General features: G+C 53.3%; 1 protein-coding gene across 1 annotated transcript in view; it reads left to right on the forward strand.

Moving 5' to 3' along the window:
- Positions 1–1,414: 1,414 nt before the first annotated feature.
- Positions 1,415–21,645, forward strand: part of per1b (period circadian clock 1b) — a 29,696-nt gene continuing 9,465 nt past the window's right edge. Inside the window, exons 1-17 of the mRNA XM_088628246.1 lie at positions 1,415–1,625; positions 11,149–12,040; positions 12,196–12,294; positions 12,968–13,122; positions 13,460–13,581; positions 13,720–13,921; positions 14,518–14,569; positions 15,447–15,589; positions 16,231–16,309; positions 16,431–16,537; positions 16,738–16,891; positions 17,262–17,370; positions 18,063–18,194; positions 18,428–18,536; positions 18,776–18,941; positions 20,026–20,153; positions 21,149–21,325. Coding sequence (XP_088484372.1) covers positions 11,616–12,040; positions 12,196–12,294; positions 12,968–13,122; positions 13,460–13,581; positions 13,720–13,921; positions 14,518–14,569; positions 15,447–15,589; positions 16,231–16,309; positions 16,431–16,537; positions 16,738–16,891; positions 17,262–17,370; positions 18,063–18,194; positions 18,428–18,536; positions 18,776–18,941; positions 20,026–20,153; positions 21,149–21,325 — 2,359 coding nt within the window. The 5' untranslated portion in view covers positions 1,415–1,625; positions 11,149–11,615. The remainder of the gene's footprint in view (positions 1,626–11,148; positions 12,041–12,195; positions 12,295–12,967; positions 13,123–13,459; positions 13,582–13,719; positions 13,922–14,517; positions 14,570–15,446; positions 15,590–16,230; positions 16,310–16,430; positions 16,538–16,737; positions 16,892–17,261; positions 17,371–18,062; positions 18,195–18,427; positions 18,537–18,775; positions 18,942–20,025; positions 20,154–21,148; positions 21,326–21,645) is intronic.

Below are 21,645 nucleotides of genomic sequence, written 5' to 3' on the forward strand. Positions count from 1 at the left end.
TTTGCGATGTCCAGTCTCACGCGGGAATGTCCTCGCACTCCCAGACATGGGAAAACGCAGCTCTGTGGTCTGCAGCATTGCATCCCACACATCAGAATGAGGGTAAGTGGGAGATCCTGAAACCAGGAACCCTGGTTGAAATAAACAGATGTAAAACAAATCTCTTCTCTGGCGCCACCTTGAGGTCAGAGTGGCATAATGCGCAGGTCACTCAAGGTGAAGACGATCTGTAGGGTTAGGGCTTCAGTGGTGATGGTGACCCCAGCAATCTGCCTGTTTTCAATCCAGCTGAAGTTTCTGGTGCTCAGTTAAACCCTTCACTAAGCAAGTAGTTGCATTAATTAGCTCCTTTTCTCTGCTGATAAAAAAGTTAATTCACAGAGGCCTAATGCCTAAAATATGGTTTTAATTAGTGGTTCAATAAAGTAATTAGGTGCTTGGCTGGAACACAAACCAGCAGACAGGAGAGTTAGGAGAACATGGACGTTATGAAGACCAACCACACGGGCGCTCCTCCCGGCCAGTCCTGCCCGGCTCCCAGTGCGCCTGCGTTCACCAGAGCACTCCGGCGTCCGCGTGCCGCCAGCCGGTGGGCTGGGATTGAGCGGTGACGTCACCCAACGGGCCCGAGGTCTCACGTGGAACTCTGCATGCTGAGCTCCTCTCCTACCGTATTCACTCGAAGAGCAAGGACCACCAACGGCTCGAGGGTTGCGGTAGCTCCAGCCCAAACACAAGAAAAAGCAGGTAAAAAAAACTGGCGACTTTTAGGGGTTTGTATGCAGTGCGTCTTAAATTAGAACAAATGCAACAGAATAAAATACTTGGACTAATTTGAGTCTTCCCATATATTCATTATTACTTTTCTGAAGTAATGCAAAAACGTGGTTTTCCTTTTCAGAAGAGCAACCATATCGTTATTTTAAGCTATATGCACGTTTTAAGTTGCTTGCCTAGTCTTTTACACTAACCTTTATAATTAATAGCAGGTTTTAAGACTAATATTTAAAGTTTGAAGATGCAGTTGCTGTTCGTACGACCATTAGTGACTACCATTAAAAATGATTACATTATATATAGCGCCTCAGCTAAAATCCTTTGACCGTATTCACACGTTGGGGGTGACTGTAAACCTCGTCTCGTTGCTGTTGCTGGGATCAAATTGTTTCGAGTTTTTTAATATGCGCCCGTTTACGAAGCATTACGGCGTGTGGTCTGACAGACCTGCTCTCCAAATGTAGGGCTATGCCTTCCAGCAGGGCTCCGGTGCAGGCAGGCTGCAACGTGACACACACAGCCCAGCACATGCCGCACCGCCCCCGCCGACCAATGGGGTTCCTGGGGGGCGTGGCGAGGCCGGCCTAGGGCCGCGGGGGAACCAATAGGGATGGAAGAGGGCGGGGTGGAAGGGTGCATTCACGTGGAGTTCTGCGTGTATTGTGGCGTGGAGGAGCAGTGTGCTTGTTGTGGAACAGACACTGAAAAGGTGTTACTGTGGAAAGGAGCTACGAATGCGCTTGGATGCTGGACGGTGACCGAGTTTTATAAAACACACATATACTGACCCCCCCTTCGAGGACCGAACGGGACACAGAAGCCTGGTGTTTAACGCGTTGAACACGAAGGTAAGCGAGATGGCTTCTGCGCTTGCAGTCTGGGTGTTTACTGCAGAAATGTTTACGATTTCTCCAGGACAGTTTCGCTGCGCTGGTGGCAGTTTTTTTCTGCTTTTGTGATAAACGTGTGTGTTCGGAAGAGATCTGCTGGGGGGGGTGACTTAGTACGGCCTCCTTCTCGGGCAAGAAAGCAGTGGGCTTTATGTGTTAACTGATCGCTAACTATGCAGACTGCGTTTGGTTTTGCTGCTGGGAAGGTTCCCTCGCCTCTTTCTCGATTGGGCGGTGTAAATAACTGTGTCCGGGCACACGGCCATTCGCGCAGGGTCCAACGGGACTGTGTCGCTTAGGGAGCGGCCCCTAGTCGTGTCCAGTCACCCCTGGCAGCCCGGCAGATATTACACCCCGTCAGCACTGCAGCGCCTCGCTGCGTAAGCTGGGAGAGCTTGGCTCGGTGTCCGGTTGGCGCTGCCGCCTGTTCTCATTAGGCGCAGGAGCGGAATCCAAGCTTGTTTTTGTTTTCTTCAGGGGGCGGGGATGTGTGTGTGGGGGGCATTCTGTGTCGTGCCCAGTGGCTGGAGGCTGCAGGCTCGGCGATCGCCCCGGTTTCTGGAAACAGGAAGTGACCACGCCGCCGCGAGCTGCAACCGGATCGCGAGCGACTGCCCCTCTTTCCCCCCCCCCCCGCGAGTGTTTCTAAACACTTTCGGCTTCGCGTTCACAGCAAAACCATGGCGGCGGAGATGATGCCCGGACCAGTGCGGCCTGGTTGTGTCACTTAGGCCTACTGTCAAACCTCTCCGACAGGAGGCGTCAGCTGAGCGAGTTTGGTTGTAGTTGAGCGAACCGACACATGAGATCGCTGGAGATAGGAAAGCTCGTGCCTCGCAGGTGTTTCAAGACGTGCGGTCCTCTTCTCTTTGTCTCGCACAGACCCTCGTGTGAGTCACCAAAAGGTCATATGAGTCAGCATTTAGGAAGCGTTTTAAAAACAAGACGGCGAGATCGCTTGGTGGTGGTGGTTGGGGGGGGTGGATGTCCCGGAACAGCCTAGTTTCCTCCAGGTGGCACCTTCTGCAGCACGCCGCGGTTTGCTGCGAGGGTATATGGTCATCATCATCGTCACTGGGTGTTAGATTTGGTCTAAGCCTTCTACTTTGGACAAGCTTTTAAGCTGTCGGGTGTCATTCTGATGCGGTACAACGTCAGGTGTTCTCCTGAAGGTGCCCGGGCAGTACCTGACAGGTGTCAAGTGTTTCCCTGAAGAACGAAGAGATGGCTTGTTATTAAACGCACTTATAGTAGACTAAATGCTAAGTAACCAGAGGTCTCTTTAAAGCAGGGCTGTCCAGTCCTGGTCCTGGAGGGGTCAGTGTGTCTGCAGTGTCTCCTGGTCTCTTAAAAGCAGGGTTGTCCAGTCCTGGTCCTGGAGGGGTCAGTGTGTCTGCAGTCTCTCCAGGGATCTTTAATGCAGAAGCACCTGGACAGGTGGGAGAGGGTGTTAATTCGGTCCAGTTAGGGCTGTAACCTGCTGGCACAGTTCGTTAGGAGCTGACAGCTGAGATGGAATGAACACCCGGAAACACAGCACAGCTCCAGGATCAGGACTGGATTTGCAGAATGTCACCACTTCCAGCGCGACCACTCCAGTGCGATGTTCGGGCAGAGGTGTTCAGGTCACGCCGCGGATCTCCAGATGGTTCGTACGCGCCGTCGCGGTGCTCGAGCCCTGGGGATCTGCTGATGCATTGTGGGAACCATTTCACCTTACCCAAGAAGCGGGGTTGTTTCCGTGTGGAAAATCAAGAAGCCCGCGACTTGAGAAAAGTTTCTTTTGGCCGTCTGGATCCCGCCTTTGTTCTCCCATCTGGTTATAGGCGTGCCTTGATTGGGGTGAGATCTGTCCGCCTCACCTTTTTACACAATTAAAAATAGCCCTTGTTTCAGTCTTATTGGTAGAGGTGGCTACAACTCTCCAAAGTTGCTTCTCACCCGCACCGTGCAAGACTAGTACCTTGATTTCCCCACGAAATGGTCTACACACGTCTCTGATCGGCGGGACGCGCTCGTCTGCCTCGGGTTCCTGCACTTATCCGCCAAGGGGAGGGGCGACCTGCACCGCAGTGACGTCATGCTCGCCCTTGTGGCTGGTGTTCGTACACGAGACACTGCCGCCAAGCTGTGCGAAGCAGTTAATTCGGTCACCGCGGCTGATAAGCATCTGTGACCCGCAGTAATTCGGCGAAAGTCGAGAATAATTTCAAGAAAGTGTGCCTCGGGGCACACTGTCATGCGCCAGTCATATTCAAGAGTTTCTGTATTAACAAGGTCGCAGAGAATACTGCAGAAAACTAAGAATCTTTACTGGTTCTTAGTATGACTGGGCTGCTGGCTTGCAGTTGATAGCTGAGTTATTGTTACCGAAATCGCAAATAAACAGTTATAGCTTGTTCTCCTGAGCTACGAGATTCTCGTGCAACCGCAACTAAAACAAAAGTGCAGTTTTAAGGTATATGAATAGGTAAAACTACGACTATAATTACTAATTATTTGAAGTTGTTTAACAGTGGAGAACAGCCCGATATATTGGCAGTGCCTCCCGCAGTGCTGTGGTTTACGAATTGCAAAGCAGCTCAGAACTGTTCTGTAATTAGTTATGTAACTTCTTACCGAAAGCGATACTCTGGAACCCTGGATGGCCGAAATCGCGGTTAAAAATCTACATATATTAAGGGGAGGCATTTGAATTTGAAAGTAGATTGTAGGTGAGACTGAAAGCTCAAAATGTTCCCCGTTTTAAGATCCGCGGTTGTCCCGCACAAGCGCGCGCTCATGCGTGATTCTGCTCATGCGCGGTGGCTGGCGATGTCACACCCGAACAGCGGGGATCAGGCCGTGGTACTGCCTCTGGAAATCACAGCGCAGCGCTGACGTGCCTGATCAGTTTCACTACTAAGGGTCAGCACAACACGTAGAGGCCTGACCCTAACAATAATCATATCTGAGAGATCGACTCGGTTCCAGTAGATCACACGCTGGGCTGCTGCTCTCCTGAGGTTGCTCCCCCAGTAGGACTGGAAGCCGTTCTGATTCCGGCAGGTGCGATCGCTGCCTGGATTTGTAAGTCGTGGAAGTGTGAGAGAAAGTTAACGCCTGAGCACGGTGACCCAGAAATACTAAACTCAAAGAAAGATGAGTCTTCCTGAATATTTCCCTCGGTCCGCTCTCGACCGAGTGCCCCCGTCTCCTCCGCTGCAGGTCGGCGGAGCCTCCGCTAGAGGGCGCATCGGCTCCAGTTCAGATCCAGAACCAGCAGGTTTGCTGTGGGTTTGTGTGAAGGCGTTTGCCATCGGTACCGCGGTGTGATGTGCCAGTGCAATTCTTTCTTCTTCACCAACGGGGGGGTCAGTTTATTGTGGATTGAGATTTTTGTCAAAGTCTTTTGACTGGCTGCTCCTGTGATGCGGATTGTCACGCATGTGCACCCAGACCATGTCAGGATCAGGGTGGATATGTAGGAAATTTGCCCAGGGCGGCAGTTAATTTATTCAAGTTTGCCGGAACGGATTGCAAGATGCCCCGTGTGTCTCGAGGTAGAGAGGGGACCCCGAAAGGTCCCTACTGGGTGACCTCGCCATCATGCTTATGGTGTTGCTGTTGCCCCTCGGCGCCCACCTTGCGTCACATGTCCGGGACACCCCAATGCTGGAGTCACCTCAAAACGCCCCTCCTTGAACCTGGCACGCCGTCACGGGCAGCGCAAACCCGGAAGGAGAGAACGGGTGTCGTCTCTGTGCGTTGTCTTGCAGAGAGAAATAAAAAGAAATTGGAGAGCAGTGCACGCGTGTCCGGGTCAAAAACCCTGCTAATTCAGTGGGTGATAAGTACAGGGCCGCGGAAGAGCACTTAATCGCCACCCCCCCGGTAGGACCATCACGGCCGCACCGGCGCTGCTATTCCCGAGGGGTGGGTACCCGTGGCGGCTGCGTACGCAGAGGGATATTCGCGGAGACGATTAATAAAAATAGAGCCCTCGATCCCTCGAGCTGGCCGGACACTGACCGGGGAGGAGGGGGGGGGGGGGTTGACGTCACGCCTCTGCGGGTCCGCGCCGGCTGTTTTTTTGGTTCAAGGTTTTGGCCTGAGCAGTACGTAACCTGTTTTTTACTGGTACTCGGGTTCCTGGGTACAAACACGGCAAAAGTGGACACACACACACAGTGTTTCAAATCTAAAAAATGGGAATCCCGCCCAGAATCCTGAAAAAGTCCGAAGGTAAACGAGTTCCCGTTTAGCACCGGCCGGAAGTCCTCTCTTCTTTTTTTTTTTTACAAAACAAAAATTCTCAGGCTATAAAAAGAAACTCCTATTTTAAGCGACTAGTCGTGTCTGGGAATGGGCTCCCCCCTGGCGCGAGAAGGAAGTGGGGGCGCTGGCGTGGCGGCCCGGCTCGAGCCGTGAAGTGGGTTGAACGAGGTTATGTAATCGCGTCCGCTCCCGAGGAAAGGGAGAAAATGATTTTGTCCTCGGAGATCCATCACGCAGTCCCGTTCATAATATTTTCGGAAAGGAGCAAAGACCCCGTGTCTCTGTGTTACGGCAGAAACTGTCCCCCTCGGGGCCCGAAACACCTCGGAGCTCAACGCCGTCGGCCAAGGAGGGTCGTGGCGGAAGCTGTATTTTTGGAGGGCGCTCTGTGTGCTTGTGAATGATGACTGACATTGTCATCCATGTAATCTCACGGACAATCACCCCCGATCGGAAAGTGTTTGCATGCCAAGTTCATACCTGGCTAGGATGTTTACGGATTGTGAGAGTGTTTTATTGTGAGATGTTGCTTTTGGTTAATAAAGTATATTTTGATCGAAAAAAAATGTAATCTCTTGCTCTGTCCACTCGACGTCCTGTCCCTCTCTGAGACACAGCTTTATGTGACTGGCGAATCCAGGTGCTCCCAAAGCAATAAGAATTGGCAGGATTTTGACAACAGGATCGTTAATGTTTTATATTCTTTGTTAATAGCAATGTTTGAGAGGCTGACCCTGCTCCCCAGGCTGGGACAGGGGATCTGTTGGGTTTCCTCCCCCAGTAGGATTGGGAGCTGTTCTGATTCTGGCAGGAGTGGGGATTCTGGGATTAGATTTGTTATTTTAGGGAAGAATGTTTGACTAATTCCAGAGTGTTTTCTCACAGTGCAGCAGAAAGTGCACCTCTGTCTGTGACAGTGGGAGCACAGCCTGTCCTCTGTGGGCAGGCGTGTCTGTCTGTGTCCAGTTTCTATGTGCAGACTGTAGTCACTGAGCCTGTCCGCTCTCGACAGCCTGGTCTGTCTGGCTGACTAACCGCTCTCACTCTGTACTGCTGGTACACGCAGTGCCCGACGCTGTGAAGAACCGCATGCCTTTTTTTCACACGCAGGAACACGCACACGCCACCGCACAGACGCAGTGACAACTGTGCGACATTTACAGTTCTGCGCAGCACCTGTAACTGCGGCATTAATCGTGTAATGATCATAACAAGACGAGAGCTAACACTTTCCGAATTTTTCGGAGGAAAAAAAAAACAGAAAAATAATGAGCTTTTCGAGCTTTTCCTATTGGCTGCCGCGCTCGACCAATGAGGGGCTGGCAGCCGGGTGTGCACGTGCGTTATGTGTACACTGAACTGGGCGGTCCCTCTGGCGACAGCGGCCAATCAGCGGGCCGGCCCGGCCCTGGGGGGGTTATGCAATCGAGGGAAAGACGCCGGGCGCGAGGCGAGGAGCCCAGCTTTAGAACATGAACGTTTCCGCCTCCCCGAGGCTGGTTTGCGCGTGTTCGAGCCGGGGGTAGACTGAGGCATTAGCAAAGCAGGGATAATAACGTCCACCCGTGTCTGCGACCCACGCACCGCGTCTGTATCCTTGAATCTCGGCTTGCTCCTGGTACGGAAATGTCTTCTTTTTTTTATTCGTTATATTGGCATCGCCATTTGCGTGTGATCTAATCCCCGCAATAAGTTCTCTTTGGAATACATCGCACTTCAGAAATGCCGGGGGTGATCTATTCTTGCTGCGACGGGTTCGTAGCATCGTCTGTGCTTTTCCGCTGCCCCTTGACCCTGCTGTGCGTCTCCCTTGGTAGGAAGCACTTGAGAGGTGTCGCACGGTTAAAAACGCGGAGTTAGAGCCCATCGGAAAATGTAGTTCTGTCTTTTGCGTTTTTGCGCGGCTCTGCGCATAGACTTGTCGCTGGGACTCTTATTGTCCTCGGTAGCAGTTTCAACAGGCTGCCTTGAGAGACATGTTGCAATGAGACCGAAGCCCGTTGCTCGGGCGCAGTGGGCGTGTTTGTAACTGACTTGATTGTGTAGTGGTTGCACTTTTTCCGTGTAGCGGCCATAGTGTTTTATGAAGAACTCTAGATTCTGCTAATACATTGTTCCGAATCTTGATCATACTGCCACAGAAATGCAAAATCTAAAAGACGTTCGGGTGGGGCGCTGTGTCAGGTTGCGACGACGGTGAAGGAACAGATACAGGTGTATTAAGCGCTGAAAGGATAAGATGAGAGACACAACCTTCCAGCTGTGCTCTCTTCACACCTGTGGAGCTGCGACACATGAAGGAAAACGTTGTCTCTCTCTTCTTTTCCCTTCACTATGGAATGAACCTTTCCCCATCCTGTTGCAAAATGTAAAATTTCGCTTCATGACATGAACGTCTGATCCACTCCAGGTTTTACGGTACGCCCTGTCAGACTCCCACTGCATCGCAGGTTAATCCACTACAGATTTCACGAGCTGCAGAGCTCTTGTGAAAATGATACTAATGCAGCAAAAAACGACTCTAGAGCCATACCAGCCCCTTTTAATAGTGTGTTCTGTCTACACAGATGTGTTGCCACAAACATTAAAACCTGGAGTGCATCAGACAGCTGTGGAGTGGGAGTCAGACTGACAGCACTGCAAATCCCAAAGTGGATCAGGCTGCAGTGGAGTGGATTTTTTCAGCTTTGATTGGATTCTTAAGGTACTTTGAGGTGGCAGGGATGTGTGTAGTATTCTTCCACCATAAGTGAGTCGAAGTGTGTGGATGAAAAATATGACCCACGTTTGCCCCCGAGAAAGACTCTTGGGCCCATTTGTAAAACAGTCTGTTGCTCTGGAACTGCATGGCCGCATGATCCCAGGCTCAACCGGGAAATCAGCTTAAACGCGAAACAGCCTGGTGGTTCAGCTTGTTCCATACTCCCACCACCCTTTGTGTAAAGGAGTGCCTCTCCCTTTCCCCCGTTCCCGGTCGTATATGTGCTTCCTCTTCCTCTGCAACCACTGGGATGACTGGTCTTGCGGGATTTTAAATAGTCCTGAGTTTCCACCAGTCAAGACAAAAGAGACAAGGTTCCTTCTAGATGTCTGCCGGAATAAGCTGATTGATCCTAACTGTCGGGTGGTCCAAATGAACTCCTCTCCTTTGTAACCTTTCTGTGTTTTTTTAATGTGTTTCCTTTCCTTGGGCTCGCATGGAGACACTTGGGAGCACTGTTTTTTTGGGTGGGCTTTGAAGGAATGCTCAAGACTGCCATCCTCTGGCTGACTGAGCTCACGCCGCGGGGTGGATGGTTTTAACTGGTCTGGTCTGTGTCTGCCGCAGAAGGAAGGCACCTCCAAACAGACTTCAGGGAATGTCTCGTTTCCAAAAGGAAAATAAAGAAGCTCTCTCGTTTTCGTTATATCTGGCCCTCATTAACTAACCGGATTAGTGGAGACGAGCAGGATAAATGGAACAGTGGGTTATAAATACCCATACTTGCAGCGTAATGGTCAGATCCTGATTATCTCGGTACAAAATAGTCTGTTCAAAAATAGTGATGGTGATGGCCACACCCCAGAGGGTACAGGACAGCGTTAGGCACAGCCCCCTTTGTGAGCGGACCAGATCTCACTGCTCCACCCTGCAGCTTTTCTTGAACCGGGGTGTCAGTGGAGAGCAAACTCTCATTTGTGGTGACGACCGAGGGAGCCCCCATTTCTCTCATGGGCCGGGCACTCGAGGCCTTGGAATGGGGTGCCTTGCTCAAGGGTGAATGATCCCCACACAGGATGAATCCCAGCCCCCCATGCTGGAATCCAGCGTCCTGGCAGCCAATCCCGAACTTTGCCGTGTGCAGATTTTCCCCAAAGGGAGCCAGCTTGGGAAGTGTGTGGCGGAATGGCCAGCCAGTGTCCGGTCTGGTCCGTCTGTCTCGCGGCCCTGTCACAAGGTCCATTCAACGTCTGGACCTTGACTCTGGAATATATGGAGAATGGAGTTGTGGGGTCGTCCCAGGACAGTTACGAATTATGAGGGACGTGTTCTGCCCAGAGGGCGGCAGAGATGTGTAGTGGTGTGCGCCCCAAACTCCCCCCACCCCAGATAACAGGCAGGTTGCAGTTGGGTGGAAGGGGGGCGCACCACTGAACCCTGCTGCCCTCTGGGCATAACATGTCCCTCATAATTCGGAACTGTCCTGGGACGACCCCACACCTCCATTCTCCGTACATTTAGGGAGAAAGTGACAACAGGTGTGTCAAGGGAGCAGAGCCTGTGAGATGAAGAGCGAGACATAGGGACACCAGCACCCGGAGGGAGAGGGAGACAGCGACACAGACAGGGAGAGGCGGACACGGAGACGGACAGGGATTTAGAGGGACACGCAGAGGGAGTGGGGAGAGTCAGTCTGGACACTGCTGTCTTCTGTCTCTCTCCCAGTCTCTGGCTTTGAAGTGAAAAGGTCGTGTGTATTTGAAGTTGGCTGTTTATGGGAGCTTGGTTTGTTGCCTTAGGGAGGTTGTGTGCATGTGGGGGGAGGGGGCAGTATTTTTAGGTACAGTTTTGTGTTGGGGGGGCAATAGAGGGATCCCCATCGTTTGACTCATGGCTGCAGTCAAACCACAATGTAATGTACACAGACCCACTGCATAAGCACTCGACATGGGCACACACACACACACACACACACACACACACACACACACACACACACACACACAAGCTCAGCTCGTTAGCAGAGAGCCAGAGTGCTGCACATGGCCGAGCGGGTGCTGAGAGGGTTTGTGGGGGTGTCAGGGCTGTGCAGAAGACAGACGTTCCCTGTAAGCGTGTTTCTTAAATGATGCGTTTCAGTTTGAAGCGGTTTCTGATTTTAAAACCTGTGCAGCGGATTTTGGACTGTCCTCCAGCTGGACAGGGTGCATCACAGTCCTGCCTCGTGACCAATCGGCTCTTATTATGCCTGGTGACATCCTTTTGAAACTGGACCGGGATGAGAGATGCTGGCCGTGTTATTGTGAGGCAGTATAAAATCGTAACCTGTTTTGGGCGATGCCCACCAGCCGAAGTGACTTTCAGGAAACTCTTGAGGAATCTCGGAGTTCAAGCATATGACCAGAACTCCTGCTTCCAGCGGGGAATGAGGTGGAGGTGTCACACACACAGGCGATCTAAGTAAGAACCACATGTGCTTAAACAGCCCTCTCACAGTTTTGTGTTTTTTTTTGTCTTTTTTAGGAGGATTCCCCAAGTCTGGTAATCTTGTAGGCCCCCCATCTGGAGAAAGATCGGATCTACTCAGAACAAATTCCAGAATTAGGGAAATAAAGACCTTGAAAAAGGAAGATAAAGAGGCGTGAAAAAAGAGAGGATCCATATTTTGATCAATTCCTCTGCCCATTCTGCAAAGCTTCTCCTGAAGGAGTTCTGCACCCTCCAGCTCTCCGTCTCTTTCTCACTCCATCTGGTATTGCGATCCGCTGCCAGATTGAAGATTTTCAGTTTCCTGGAGACAGCCGAATTTTTGTTGCTCTGGTGTCAAGTTTCGCAAGTATTTTAAGTTTCTCCAGATCCATTTTCATATTTATCAATTTAAAATTCAAACTCTGCAATGGTTCACTCCGGTGGACAAGACTGCCCCACCTAGTGTGGAAGCAGAGGTACTGCCACCCTTTGATTTATTCATCGTTATTCTTAGTATTATTATGAGTGATGACAATTCTGACTCCGCCCCCAGCCATGCTGATGATGTGCACGGGGTGGGTGTGTCCGGGGAGGGGGCGGGGCCCAGGACGGGCTCTCCTGGCTTGAGTGGCGGCTCGGAGACCAACAGCCGGAGCAACAGCAGCAGCCCACTTGGAGGTGGGGGAGGAGCCAACATCCCTGGGGGCGGTCCTGGGGGGCGGGGCTCAAGAGCCCCCAGGAGCCAGGGAAAGGGGCCCCCGCAGGGCCCCCAGGGCTCCTCAGATGATATGGACGCCCACAGCAACGGGAACTCCAGTGGGAACGACTCTGCTGTGCTGGAGAATGAGTCGCAGGGGAGGCAATCCACCAGGAGCTCTCAGAGCAGCTCCAGCCACAACTGCAAGGACTCTGGCGTGTTGCTGGAGACCACAGAGAGCAATAAGAGGTGAGGGGCATGAAGGAAGGGGGAACAGAAAGAGAGGAGGGGTGTTCGGATGGAGAGCTGAAGGAATTGGGAAAGAGAGGGGGTGGGGTGGTGAGGGAGAGGAATCTGAGTCTTTCTGTCTCCTTATCTTAATTCTCCATCCTGTCTGTCTACAGCTCCAACTCCCAGAGCCCCTCGCCTCCCAGCAGCTCCATCGCGTACAGCCTGCTGAGCGCCAGCTCCGAGCAGGACCACCCCTCCACCAGTGGCTGCAGGTAACACGGCGCCCCCTGCTGAGTCCTGCTGGCACTGCAGCACAGACATACACATGACCAGTATCCCGCAGGAGTCGGTGTAGGCTCTTTGCGTTTTCAGTGAATGGATCTTACTAGCATAAGTGATTTGAGGTTGTGGAAAAAAATCATATTTTTTGCATTTCTTTAGCAACTTTGCATCCCAAAGATCTCAGAGTTCTTTACATATAGCAGGGGGCCCATTTCACCCCCCACTGCAGTGCTGCCCCCACCTGACCAAGACACAGCAGCCCCACTGCACAGTGGATCAGGGAGAGGAGAGAGAAACCGCTGCGCCAGATGAAAGAGCCCAGACTGTGCAGCCCAGAGTGAAACTTAACCAGATCAGCAGGGTTAATACTCTCTTAGGAACAGTGCCCTGGGATCATTAATGAGCAAGGAGGACCTTTAATGTCTCATCCGAAGGGTGACGGTTCCTACAGTGTAGTGTCTCTGGTCACTATCCAAGTGCACTAGTATTAAATTGCGCTCTGGAATGAAGAGCGCCTCCTACTGGTCCACCAGCTGCACATGCAGCGCCCCTGCTTTGGTTCTTGCTGTATTAATGAGTGAGGAATGCATCGGCACCCTCTCCTGCTTGGCGCGTGCTGGGGCTTGCAGGCCCCGACCTCCCTGACCTCTTCTGTCCCCGCAGCTCGGACCAGTCCGCGCGGGTGAAGACCCAGAAGGAGCTGATGACGGCCCTGAAGGAGCTGAAGATCCGCGTGCCGGCGGAGCGGCGGGGGAAGGGGCGCTCCAGCACGCTGGCCGCGCTGCAGTACGCCCTCACCTGCGTCAAGCAAGTCCGAGGTCAGTGCCTGCGGGGCAGGGGAGCGGGCGCGGGCGGGCGTTCGGACTCGCGGGCTGGGCTGGGTGGCGCCTGCAACTGCACGGGACGAGCAAGTGCAAACTAAACGCACGTGCACGCTCACTCGTCGCCACAGGCCACAGTTGGTTTTTAATTATCTCATGAGGCGCAAAGAATACTGCGTGCATTTGCACAAACCGCGCACCTTCGCGCTGTGCTGGCATGCACACGTGGAGCGAACGGCTGTGTTCGTGCGTCAGTGCAAGCAGTGGAATGCGTGTAAACGGGTGCGTGCTCGCGAGAGGTTTCTGTCAGGCTCAGGCTTGTGTCTCTCTCCAGCCAACCAGGAGTACTACCACCAGTGGACAGTGGACGAGGGTCAGAACTGCAGCCTGGACCTGTCAACCTACACCATCGAGGAGCTGGAGAACATCACCTCCGAGTACACCCTCAAGAACACTGTAAGTACTCCCTTGGCTTCTTCCCTGCCACCCCGCCATTCCGGCTCTCCCTCCATCCTGTCTGTCCTTCCCAACAGTGTTCCTCTTGCGTCTGGATGAACCTCTGTCTCCCTGTCTCCCTCTCTTCACGCCCCTCAGGACACATTCTCGGTGGCCGTGTCCTTCATCACGGGGAAGGTGGTGTACGTCTCCCCCCAGGCGGCCTGTATCCTGCGCTGCAAACCTGAGCGCCTGCAGGGGGCGCTTTTCTCCAAGCTGCTGGCCCCCCAGGATGTCAGCGTGTTCTACAGCAACACCGTGCCCTGCCGCCTGCCCGCCTGGTCTGCCTGTAATGGCACAGGTGAGCTCTGCATACCTGACTATTGTAGGCACTGCTGTCTCTCTCCTCTCACACTCCCCCTGAATTCACCAGCACACACACACACTGTCACACCTGACTGTACTGTAGACACTGCTAGAGCCACTGCTGTCCCTCTCCTCTCACACTCCCCCTGAATTCACCAACACACACACACACTGTCACACCTGACTGGACTGTAGACACTGCTAGAGCCACTGCTGTCCCTCTGCTCTCACACTCCCCCTGAATTCACCAGCACATACACACACTGTCACACCTGACTGTACTGTAGACACTGCAAGAGCCACTGCTGTCCCTCTCCTCTCACACTCCCCCTGAATTCACCAGCACACACACACACTGTCACACCTGACTGGACTGTAGACACTGCTAGAGCCACTGCTGTCCCTCTCCTCTCACACTCCCCCTGAATTCACCAGCACACACACACACACACACACACACACACACACACACACTGTCACACCTGATTGTACTGTTGACACTGCTAGAGCCACTGCTGTCCCTCTCCTCTCACACTCACCCTGAACTCGCACACACACTGTTCCTGACCTCCGTGTCCCATGTCTTTTTAGCTACCTCACCCCTGGATTGCACCCAGGAGAAATCCATGTTCTGTCGTCTCAGGTAAGAAACCACAACCGGTTGATCTGTGTGCCGGAACGCAGGAAAATGGCATCAAATGTGACCAAAGGCTGCAAGAACAGCTGAGGTTTGAGCAGCACAGCCAGCGGCAGAGGGAAAGGAAGAAAGGAAGAGAGGGGGGTGGAGGGCGAGAGAGTTGAAGTGATTTACTGGAGGCCTCACCGCAGGATTCTGGGAATCTCCCAGCAGTCCGTACACGCGGCGCTCACCAGCCCTAATGAGCTCAATTACAGGGTAGCGAACGCCGTGTGCTGGTAGCGCTGCCAGATTCCTGTTTTCTCCTTCCCCGCCTCTTTTTCTTCAAGCCTCAACACTCCATGCTCTCCTTTTTTGACAAGTTTTTTTTTTTCCTCACTCTCTTCCATCTGGCTCTTCCACACTTCCCCCTCCCCCTCCTTCTGTGCCACGTCTCTCTCCTTCACTAAATCTGGCCCTGCATCACAGTCTCGATCCCGAGTTGTAGCGCCGGGCTTCTCCCTTCTGCTCCGTCTGCTGTCTGTTTCCCTCCTGACACCTCAGCCACCTAATCGGCCCTTGAGATGATCCGTTGGGATTTTATTTTGTTAATTGGCCATGGCGTCGTAGTATTCTCTCGGCTGTTTTGAAATTGTGTTTTGCTAGATCTCTAAAGGACTCGATTCATCTTTTAGTACCAGCAGACACAGGCTTTCCCCGGTCACAGAATGTCCCGTCTCGTGTTGATCAGTCCTCTAGTCTTTACTGCGAAGTGTTGGCCTGGGGGTCTGCAGTCCCCTGTGCTGGTGTAGTGTAAGGGTCTGCCCTTCAGACAGTATTGTGTGCTGTTGGTAACGCTGCATGTGCCGGTGGTTAACGATGTGCTTTGCTGTCTCCCGTGGAGTGGGGGCCGGGAGAGGGAGGGAGAGCTGCGGTACTACCCCTTCCGACTGACGCCCTACCAGCTGACCCTGCGCGACAGCGACCAAGCCGAGCCCCAGCCCTGCTGCCTGCTCATCGCAGAGCGGGTCCATTCTGGATACGAGGGTATGAGTCCCCGTCTGCCTGCCTGTGTGCTCTGTGCCCACACGCATTTTCACACGCACTCTCTCTCTCAGTGCAGTGTTAATGGACTGTAGTGTCCAGTGTGTCTGTATTAACCCCTCTCTCTCAGTGCAGTGTTAATGGACTGTAGTGTCCAGTGTGTCTGTATTAACCCCTCTCTCTCAGTGCAGTGTTAATGGACTGTAGTGTCCAGTGTGTCTGTATTAACCCCTCTCTCTCAGTGCAGTGTTAATGGACTGTAGTGTCCAGTGTGTCTGTATTAACCCCTCTCTCTCAGTGTAGTGTTAATCTACTGTAGTGTCCAGTGTGTCTGTATTAACCCCTCTCTCTCAGTCCAGTGTTAATGGACTGTAGTGTCCAGTGTGTGTGTATTAACCCCTCTCTCTCTCAGTGTAGTGTTAATCTACTGTAGTGTCCAGTGTGTCTGTATTAACCCCTCTCTCTCAGTCCAGTGTTAATGGACTGTAGTGTCCAGTGTGTGTGTATTAACCCCTCTCTCTCTCAGTGCAGTGTTAATGGACTGTAGTGTCCAGTGTGTCTGTATTAACCCCTTTCTCTCAGTGTAGTGTTAATCTACTGTAGTGTCCAGTGTGTCTGTATTAACCCCTCTCTCTCCCCCTCAGCTCCCCGCATTCCCCCAGACAAGCGAATCTTCACCACGAGCCACACCCCCAGCTGTCTCTTTCAGGAGGTGGATGAGCGGTATGTTTGTTCTGCCATGTGACCGTAGTAACTTTGTACGACTGTGGTCGTGTATCATTGCATGATGGTGTGCTGTGTGCTGTGTAAGTTTGTGTAATGGTGGTTGCCTATTATTTTTCAGTGCGGTGCCATTGTTGGGGTACCTTCCTCAGGACCTAGTGGGGACCCCAGTTCTGCTGTACCTGCACCCCGAGGATCGGCCAGCCATGGTGGCTGTTCATAAGAAGAGTGAGTTTCCTCCTGCGCCCGCCCTCTCTTCCTCTCCCTGCCTTTGTCAGGTCAGCACTGACCATCCGCCTGGTCAGACTCTCCCACTGTCCATCACACAGGTCAGCGCTGACCCCTCAGTCTGGTCGGAGTCTCCCTCTGTCCACCACACCACCACAGGTCAGCGCTGGCCCCTCAGTCAGACCCTCTCCCTCTTGCAGTCCTGCAGTTGGCCGGCCAGCCCCTGGACCACTCCGCCATGCGGGTGTGCGCGCGCAGCGGGGAGTACCTGACCATCGACACCAGCTGGTCCAGCTTCATCAACCCCTGGAGCCGCAAGGTGGCCTTCATCATCGGCCGGCACAAAGTCCGCACGTGAGTGTTCCACAGCTACCCTTGCAGGCCGTGCCCCATGTGGGTGCCAGGCTGTGTGTCAGTGAGAGACACCCCAATCCTGCAGTAGGAACCCCCTCTGCTTTCAGATGGTGGGGGGCTCACAGTCTGTCAGTGAGAGAGACCCCACTCTTCCAGGCAGCACCTCCTTTCCTGTCAGGCACTGGGGGGCCCACAGTCTGTCAGTGAGAGGCACCCCACTCCTCCAGTAGGGACCCCTCTCCTGTCAGGTGCTGGGGAGGCTCACAGTGTGTCAGTGAGAGGCACCCCACTCTGAGAAGGAGCAAGGAAACACCAGGGCAAGAAGGGAGGGAGAGTCTTGACCTCTGTGCCTGTTCCCCCTGTACCCCAGGAGCCCCCTGAACGAGGACGTGTTCACACCGCCCCTCAACGGGGAGGTGCGGTCGCTGGTCCCCGAGATCCACGAGCTGAGCAGCCGGATCCACCGGCTCCTCCTGCAGGTGAGTCTGAGTCTGGGGCCTCGGTGTGGGGCGGGGGGTCAGTGGGGGGTCCCACAGGCCTGAGTGAGTCTGGGGCCTCGGTGTGGGGCGGGGGGTCCCACAGGCCTGAGCGAGTCTGGGGCCTCGGTGTGGGTCGGGGGGGGGTCCCACAGGCCTGAGTGAGTCTGGGGCCTCGGTGTGGGTCGGGGGGGGGTCCCACAGGCCTGAGTGAGTCTGGGGCCTCGGTGTGGGGCGGGGGGTCAGCGGGGTGTCCCACAGGCCTGAGTGAGTCTGGGGCCTCGGTGTGGGGCGGGGGGTCAGCGGGGTGTCCCACAGGCCTGAGTGAGTCTGGGGCCTCGGTGTGGGGCGGGGGGTCAGCGGGGGGTCCCACAGGCCTGAGCGAGTCTGGGGCCTCGGTGTGGGGCGGGGGGTCAGCGGGGTGTCCCACAGACCTGAGCGAGTCTGGGGCCTCGGTGTGGGGCGGGCGGTCAGGGGGGGGTCCCACAGGCTAGGGAATACCCCTTTCTTGAAACCTTATCCTGGTCAATTCATGTAGTCATCTTGGTTTTCCACTGGTGTCCACTCGGATTCGGCCCTTCTCGGCTTTTTTCCCAGGGTTTTGTCCTGTCTTGGTGTAATCGCCCTCTGGACGTCTTGAGGAATTGATTACTGATGGGTTGAATTTGCTGATCAAACCCTCTCTCCCTCCCCAGCCTGTGCACGCCACCGGCTCTCTGGGCTACTGCAGTGTGGGCAGTAACGGCTCCCATGAGCACTACCTCAGCATCGCCTCGTCCAGCGACAGCAACGGGGCGCCCGCCGACGAGACACTGCTGCACAAGCCGGTAAGCCAGCGTGGGCTGATAGCGGCCCAGAAATTGCCCAGCGAGTGTGGCGCCATCTGGCTCAGTCTTCCCTGTGTTACAGTGGACTGTTCCCATGCAGCAGCTGTGTCAGTGAGTCTGTTGTGCATTATTCCAGCCTGTCGCAGGACAGGTTGCTGAGAAAGCCTAGACTGGAGCGCTCGGCTCCGTATTGCCAATCTGGGACTCACCTCCTTTTCTCTGCCTGTCTCCAGATGACGTTCCAGCAGATCTGTAAGGACGTGCACATGGTGAAGAACCACGGCCAGCAGGTCTTCATCGAGTCGCGTAGTAAACCGCTGCCCCAGAAACACGCCAGCGCAGGTAAATCCCACGCTGCCTTGCTACTATGTTCACTACTATGTTCGATGCACATAGTCCGGCACATGCTTGGCATGTTCTGTTGTAACAGAGAGAACTCGGACAGAAACAACTAGGGTTAAAGGGTCATAATTAACCCTAATCAACTTTAGGATGGGAAGGCCAGTAGGTGGCGGTCTTCCCCACCCGGCATGTTCCTGTGTTTCCGTCTCTCAGTCTCTCCTCCCCTTGGCCCCGCCCAGGTCCGGTGCTGCCGATGGCTAGCAGCGCAGCAGTGAGGCCAGCTGGGGAGGTGGCCAAGGAGGCAGCCTCTGCCCAGCGTTCCTCGGCTCCAGAGGAGGCAGTGAAGAAGGATTCGCCGTCCCCGTACTCCTACCAGCAGATCAACTGTCTGGACAGTATTATCCGGTGAGCACCAGGGGGGTGAGGGCTGCACGAGTGCTACGCTCCCAGTGGGACTCTTGCTTTCCTGTGCTTGTTTCCCAGCTGCCCACCACCCCCTGTAGACAGCAGTTAAATTTCTCTGAGTCTTTTCTAGATCTCAGTTTAATCTGAGTGTACAGAATCTCCATTCAGCCCCTCTGTTTGGTTACCAGCAGCTTGTTTACAGGCAAGACGAAGAGCCCTAACTGAGGCACTAAAAGAGAACCACACGGACTCTTGTGTAAAATGTCTTCTGCTGGCTCCATATATCTGTGGCATTTGCACACCACTCTCATCTCCTTTTGGCATTGTCAAACCATGAATTTAAACCATACAGTTTTACTCTGAACTGTGAGGCGGCACTGGTGCGAGAATGGTCTTCAGGCAGGTGAGCACAGTGATAGTTTAAAACTAGTTTAAAAATCAGGACTGGAGCAGGTGTGCCCAGTGAGTGTTAGTTGAAAGCTAGCAGGGTCTGCAGGCGGGTGTGCACAGTGAGTGTTTAAAGCTAGCAGGGTCTCCGGTCAGGCTTGCACAGTGAGTGTTTAAAGCTAGCAGGGTCTCCGGTCAGGTGTGCACAGTGAGTGTTTAAAGCTAGCAGGGTCTCCGGCCAGGTGTGCACAGTGAGTGTTTAAAGCTAGCAGTGTCTCTGGCCAGGTGTGCACAGTGAGTGTTTAAAGCTAGCAGGGTCTCTGGCCAGGTGTGCACAGTGAGTGTTTAAAGCTAGCAGGGTCTCCGGCCAGGTGTGCACAGTGAGTGTTTAAAGCTAGCAGGGTCAGCAGGCGGGTGTGCACAGTGAGTGTTTAAAGCTAGCAGGGTCTGCAGGCAGGTGTGCACAGTGAGTGTTTAAAGCTAGCAGGGTCTCCGGTCAGGTGTGCACAGTGAGTGTTTAAAGCTAGCAGGGTCTGCAGGCAGGTGTGCATAGTGAGTGTTTAAAGCTAGCAGGGTCTGCAGGCAGGTGTGCATAGTGAATGTTTAAAGCTAGCAGTGTCTCTGGCCAGGTGTGCACAGTGAGTGTTTAAAGCTAGCACATTGTTGACCGCTCCTCCCTGCATTGTCACTTCCTCAGCTACCTGGAGAGCTGCAACATTCCCAACACAGTGAAGAGGAAGTGTGGCTCCTCCTCCTGCACCGCATCGTCCACCTCCGACGACGACAAGCAGAAGCCTGGAGAGGAGGCCTCGGACATGAATAAAGGTACCTTTATCTGTTGAGGGAGGATTCTGGCTTAGAGCCATTCAGTCATAATCCCATTGAAGGTAGCTTCACACCACTGGCTCCTCGGCAAAGCACAGACACCAAATACCTGAACCCTGCAGTTCTGGGGCAGTGTCGTACTGGTGCGTGACGAGTCCTAGTTGTCTTCTCCTGGACACTGGGCATGCTTGACTACACCCCTCTGTCCAGTCTGACTCTCCCTTTGTCCACCACACGGGTCAGCTCCGACTCCTCTGTTCAGTTAGACTCTTCCTCCATCCACCACACAGCTCAGGGCCGATCTCTCAGTCAGCCTGTTCTCTGTGTTATAAACCTTATGATGAGCTTCACTGAAGAGTATAAAGGCCTTTAAAAGCACAGATTTCAAAACACTTCTGAAAGCAGGAGCTGGGTATAATATTTTATTTCAGATAGCTTACAGTACAGCCTCACACTGCCTCCACATTGAACACATTTGTACTGCCCTCTGCACATCGGTAGACACACTGGGACACAGAGCTGAGCTCACCTGGTACTGCACCCAGCGCAAACGTACTGTGCCTACTGGGTTAGTGATGCATATTTATTTTTTAATCGGTACTCCTTATTTTTCACCTACAAGTCTTTTGAGTTTACTTGAAGGTGCGTTCATCCCGTTCATAAAGGCTTATAGCATCCTAAAATGTGTCTGGGGCTAAGGTGTTAAGTGTGGGGAAACCACCCCAAATCCTTTTCCTCTGCGGTTTGAGCCACTTCGGGTTTTACAAGTACTTGGGCTCCATAATGGTCAATAGCAGGTGATGGCAACTTCTAGCTTGGCACTGTGCTTCAAGGGAGTTTGCACAGACAAGCAGATGGAGCTGCAGTAGTGGGAAATCGGAGTTGCTGTTCTGCTCTGCCAGGATAATTGATTTGTTTGCGGGCCACAAAAAACGGAAATGGATCGCACTGCTGTGCATGGGAGGGGTCTGATCTTGCTGTGCATCATGTTCTAGGGGCGACGGTGTCTCTGGGGCCTGTAGGGGGGCCGAAGGGGGGACCTCAGGGGCCCGCTCACCCCCTCACGCCCCTGGCGCTGCACAGCAAGGCAGAGAGCGTGGTCTCCATCACCAGCCAGTGCAGCTTCAGCAGCACCATTGTCCACGTGGGCGACAAGAAACCCCCCGAGTCAGGTACCTGCAGGCTGGCTGGCAGGCTAGCTGGCACTCTGTCCTTCTGTCAGTCTCTCGTTGCCAAGCCTGCCTGAGACTGTCAGTATGTGGCTGTTTGCTGTGTTTCTCTGAACCTGTCTTTAATATTAATAATAATAATATTAATAATATTAATAATAATTTGCAGCACTATTTTAAGTAATATCTCATATATATAATATGATATAATCTAATATAATATACTATATCTAATATAGTTTCTATCCACCATCTGTTCATCAGTTTATATTTCATTTGGTTTGTGGTAGTGGTCCAGTCTTTTTCTGGTGGATATCCGCCTT

The sequence above is a fragment of the Lepisosteus platostomus genome, chromosome 4, assembly GCF_059453375.1.
Source record: "Lepisosteus platostomus isolate fLepPlt1 chromosome 4, fLepPlt1.hap1, whole genome shotgun sequence".
NCBI lineage: Eukaryota > Metazoa > Chordata > Actinopteri > Semionotiformes > Lepisosteidae > Lepisosteus > Lepisosteus platostomus.